Source organism: Cotesia glomerata, linkage group LG1 (assembly GCF_020080835.1).
Source record: "Cotesia glomerata isolate CgM1 linkage group LG1, MPM_Cglom_v2.3, whole genome shotgun sequence".
Lineage (NCBI taxonomy): Eukaryota > Metazoa > Arthropoda > Insecta > Hymenoptera > Braconidae > Cotesia > Cotesia glomerata.
The window spans coordinates 7275346-7280944 of record NC_058158.1 but is presented as its reverse complement, the minus strand read 5'-3'; the positions used below and the strand labels follow the sequence as shown (position 1 = coordinate 7280944).

Below are 5599 nucleotides of genomic sequence, written 5' to 3'. Positions count from 1 at the left end.
TAATACGCTTTGTTTTATTCTCGGGCCAGTTGCACAGCGAGCGCGTTCATATGCCGGGTTTTATTATTATTTATCATTATTATATTATTTTATTATTATTAAATTTATATATAAATATTTAGTTAGACACATATTATTGTATTCTGTTTGTCTGTTTACAATTATTCAATACCCTGGAATGAAATACACTCATGACAGCCCATCCCTACAGAACCGAAGTTATTTTTAATCAATTAAAATTTCTTTTCTATTTTTTTTCAATTCGACAAAAATAAAAATAATCTTTTTTAACTTTAAAAAAAAAATCTTTTATTTTTAAAAACAATCAGACTGATAAAATTCCACTCGTTAAACATCTGGCCGCGAGCATTTTACAATTATTAGCTAACTTAAGAAATGATAAATAAAAAATATTTTGAATTATTATATTTATTTGGAAAACAATTTTGAACTTTTTTCAATAAAATAATATAAATTATCAATTAAACTTTATATTACACGTCGATTTTTTTTTCATTTTCGCATTCATACTTACTAATTAATTAATCATAATCGGAAAAAATTTAGGTAAATAATAAAAAAAATTTTGTTCAAATGAAAAATAAAAATACACATTTTTAAAAAAATAAAAATTTCACACAGTCCATGCTCATTTCACATAACATACAATTTTTCGAAATAATATATACACATGTATATATATTATTTAATAATGTATAATTGTTAATTTTTAGAAAAAAGGGGTGGGCTGTAGAATAATTACGCCGGTGACGCGCGACGCAGAATGCTTACATACTTAACTTACGATATTTATCTGGTAGATTATTTACAGTTCATATTTACTTATATTACATCACCCGGTGGATTTGCACGGGACAAATTCCACACGGTCGCAAAGCACTCCCCTATGTAAGTACATATCGATACATAAATATAAATACATACATACATAGGTAATAGCAATAGTAAACTTTGCCAATGAGCGTCGTCTCTCTCTCATTAGTGCGTCTCTACATCGGAAATATATTAAATTTTTCACCTGGGTATTGCCAATAATCTAACTGTAAAATTACGGATAATTTAATAAATTCTATCTTGGTGTGTGTCCTTTTTAAAAATGATAAAATAATTTTCTAAAAAACTGATACCGCGTCGCGATTTTAATTGCAACATAATTTAGTTTACAATTTGCAATAAAAAAAATAAAAGAAAAAAAAACAAAATAAATAATTTCGTGCTACTACCGTCAGAAAATAAAAATACAAGCTTAGCAAATGCCGTCGTAGGGTAGGTAGGTAGTATTTATATTTTTTTTTTGAGTATGCAGTACTCACTCTCACTGGAACGAGAGCCAGTTCTCGGGAACGCTTGAAGAAGAAGTAGAAGAAGAAGAAGTTACATTTTTCGTTCTTCTCTATTTTCTGGTTGGGATGTACGTGAGTAGTAGAAGGTAGAAGGTAGTAGTATTAAGTTTTTTGAGTAGTAGTAGTTGTAGTTTTAGCTGTATTATAACTATTATTATTATCATATTAAGATGTGTTTGTGCGGTCGGTTTGTCTCTTGATGATGTGATCCGTACGCGAAAGATGTTATAATGAATTTAAATATAAACTACTCGCGTTTTTATTTGGACAACACACCCGCAGATATGAGTACGAACAACAAAGGGCGAACGGATGTATTAACTACGTTACACTTTTTCCAGTACATTCAAACCGTGAAAAATTTAATATTTTTTTTTTTAACTTTTGCTTTAATTATTGTTACGTTTATTATGATAGTAAAGGTGTCCGGACATAACCAATCTGTCCGACGGCGAGTCACTACGCGAACGCCACTTTGTCGAGAGAGACACACGTCACAGAACAAACAAATAACAATTTAGTAACAACAACGTCGGCACGACGAAGAGTGAGGTCCGTAATTATATTAATAATAATTATAATTGTAATCATAATAATAATAATAATAATAATAATAATATTAATAACTATATTTATATATATATATATATATTTGTTACAATAGATTGTCCTTAAAACTGTCATTATTTTTTTTTTCTGCCAGTCCTTAATTTAATAATTTTATTAATAAACGTCCTCTTCTTCGGTGAGACACAATGTACATTAATTTGTAATTATTATTTCCATTTATTTTATTTCTATATTAACTTTAAGTTATTATTATTATTAGTATTTCGTTGCCGCGAATTTAACAAAAAGAGTTCATTTATATATGTAATAATATATTTGTGTTTTTATTTTTTATTAACAAAAATTAAACTCGCGGTAATTCGTATTGTCGCAGCGCGAAGTTATCGAGCTGGACGTACGGCCGACGGCCTCCCCGGTGCTCCGACGAGGCCTCGCTCCGTCTCACATAATCGAACGCAATAATTTCCTCTTCTGATGGCAGCTGATCGTTGTCATCATCTTCGTCAGCAGCAGCAACACCGCTCGACGTTTGCATGTCGCGGATAAACTCCCGTTGATGCTGATGATTTGGCTGATGATAGTGATGTTGCGGCTGCCACTGCAGCTACGAAGCACCGTATCCGGTGGTTCGCGCCTGGAGGTAGTGATGATAGAAGGGCGGTAACCCTTCAGGGCTGGTTGGGTTCGACTGCGAGCTGGTTATAGCGAGGCCCAGCGGGGGAGGCCCTGGCGAACGCTAGTGAGCCGCAAGCGAATGTGCCGTAATACCCTGAGGGCTCAACATTGGTGGGCTATGGCTGTGGCCCATAGGCGATCCGTGGAGATGGTCTTGTGGATGATAACCCTGGTGGATACCGCCTTGGCCTTGGTGTCCTGGTGGCATGCCCTCCATCATTCCGTCGCCCAGCGTATTCGGAGGTGTCATCCTCTTTTCTTTTTGCCGACGGTTGCAGAACCACACCCTCACAACTTCTTTCTCCAGCTGCAAACTGTCTGCCAAAGAAGTTATTTCTTGCGCGGAAGGTTTTGGCTGCTTGTGAAAGTGCTGTTCAAGAGCACCCTTTACCGAGACTTCAATAGAAGTGCGTTTTTTTCTCTTCCTTCCTTGAGCCGCAATTTTGTCAATGCTCGTCGGCGAGCCCGTCGTCGAGTCAGCCTCTTCGAGCCATTTTTGGAGCAGAGGTTTGAGCTTACACATATTTTTAAAGCTCAATTGTAGCGCCTCAAACCTGCATATCGTAGTTTGAGAAAATACATTGCCGTAAAGCGTACCGAGCGCAAGACCAACGTCTGCTTGAGTAAAACCCAGCTTGATCCGTCGCTGTTTGAATTGCTTGGCGAACGCTTCGAGGTCATCAGACGTAGGAGTATCTTCTTCACCGGCACTGTGATCCCGATCGAGCGGATGTCCAGGATGCAGAGGGTGTCCCGAGGGTGGACTGTGGTTGTGGGCCTCTCTGAGGTGATGAGGAAGTCCCGTTTGGTGGTTGTGCAACTGATGGGGGTGCTGATGCGGGTGTTGGTGCAGCATTCCGTTCATCGCGGCGTGATACTGCTGCAAGGTAGTTGGCGAGGCTGCACCGCCGCTCGGGTTATAATGTGCCGACGGAACAACCGGTGCGTGCCAAGAATGGGGCGAACCCATGCCGGGGGATTGATGGGGACCCCGATGATGCATACCCTGAACGGAGTCCGTGGCCGTCGCTGCGGCGGTGAGAGGCTTAACATCTAAACTGGAGTTTCCTTGGTGTGGATGGTGATGGGGATGGTGAGTGGTGTGGTGCATCCCCATGGAGGCCGCCCAAGGATCATTTCCTGGCTGCAAGCTGACCCAAGGGTTCGCCGAGGACAGGCTCGCGGGATGCGAGAGTCCATTAGGCGACGGCGACGAGGACACCTGGTGATGGTGGTGGTGGTGATGGTGATGCTGGGGTGCTGATAAATATTTCATTTCACCAGCATCGGCAGCGCTGCGAGGCGAGCCCGATGAGTATCCACTTACGGAAATATTCATCCCGATAGCTGTACCCGAACCACCGTCCAGGTCGGCCGATACTGCGCTACTAATCGGCATGTACGTGGTAGCTGCCATCTACTCCTTGCCCAGTCAACGCGAAGACTGTCCGCCCTCGTAATTATTTACAAGTCGGAGCGGTACCCACTAGATTGTAGCAGGATACCACTTTTCGGCTTCTCAAATTTCACTCCAACACACTTGACACTACCCTTTTTTTTATTTTGTTATTATTATTATAATTATTATTACACACTTTTTTGAGCAGTAATTTGATGTGTTTGTGCCAACCTGTCGGCAATCCAATTGATCGATTAAAGCACTTGCCGAGATTGGGTTCTAAGGGTTTAGGTCTAGGTATACAGCAAAGTTGCTACAACCGTGGGATTCGATTTTTATTCACCGAATTCAAGGGTTACCACAATTACTATTATTATATTACTACATAATAGTCAAATAATGTTCAATAAAACTTGTCCGTATTATATTGTTCGTATATTATATTGTATTATATTGTTTATTTATTTTTAATGTTTTATTATTACTACTACTATTTTTTTTAAATAATTTTAAATATTTTCATTCACTGCCAATGTTCGGCGGTGGATTACACGATCTTACTATTTTCACTACATCTCTTTCTGAGTTCTTACGCATTTTAAATATTTATTATTTAAATATTTCACTTTATTCACACCGATTTTGTATTTATTTAGCTTTAAATAATAATAAAACAATTGTGTCACTTATTTTAAAGTGACAAGTGTGGTCCCGTGTGTTGTGTTAAAGTCACGCACTATCACTTATCAAAGTCCCGAACAAATTAATAAACTCATTGATGTGATTTATTGGGACTCAGTCCCAGATGAATAATAATAATAAATCATCACACTAATTCAATGAATTTTTTTTTTATTTGTATTTAAAAAAAAAATATAAATTTTAAAAGACGGCTGCTCCGTTTTTGTTTTTTTTTTTGTTGTCTTTTAAATAAATTAGACAAAATAAAAAAATAACCAAGTAGAGGTTGCTGACAATTTCACAAAATTAACGAGATTTATCGTATAAAACTGGACTTGGTGCAAGACTTAACCGTCGACGGTATCTTGCACAGTTTTTAGTAAAACACCCGTACGAGTTAACAACAAAGTGTGTAACTATTAAAACTTTACTACTTAACTTGCTCAACTGAACTCGACTCGCGGGACAACGACTGCGACTGTACACACGAGGACACCAACGAGAGAGAAAGATATATAAAAAAGAAATAATAATAATATATAATAATAATACGGGAGAGAAAGATATCTTGTTGGCTCTCATGCGTTATGCATGTCGTAGCTGAGAGCGACTGACTGCCTCGCCTCGCAGCTCGTCCGAGGTTCCCGAGGTTCCAGCTCGTTCACGTCATGCGCGCGACCCTTCTGTCGATCCCCCCACCACTAAACTTTCAGCCGTTCATTCGTCCGTCGGGCAAGGTGGCCGTCGGCACTACGTCACTATTGGGCGGCGCCAGGTTACCAGTACCGCCTGTCAACCCCCCGAATCAGGCTCTGTAGCTTCTTTTTACCCCTCAAGCGCTTTTCCCTGCCAACCTAACTGCATGCATGCATGCTTGCAGCCACCAGCAGCCTTATTCACAATAGCAAAC

At 38.9% G+C, this 5599-nt stretch overlaps 1 protein-coding gene across 1 annotated transcript; it reads right to left on the bottom strand.

Moving 5' to 3' along the window:
* Positions 1-1743: 1743 nt before the first annotated feature.
* On the bottom strand, positions 1744-5348 carry LOC123267268 (POU domain protein CF1A). The gene has a single exon (XM_044731823.1). It carries the CDS (start codon positions 4024-4026, stop codon positions 2671-2673), a length of 1356 nt encoding a protein of 451 aa, XP_044587758.1. The 5' UTR covers positions 4027-5348; the 3' UTR covers positions 1744-2670.
* Positions 5349-5599: the final 251 nt, after the last annotated feature.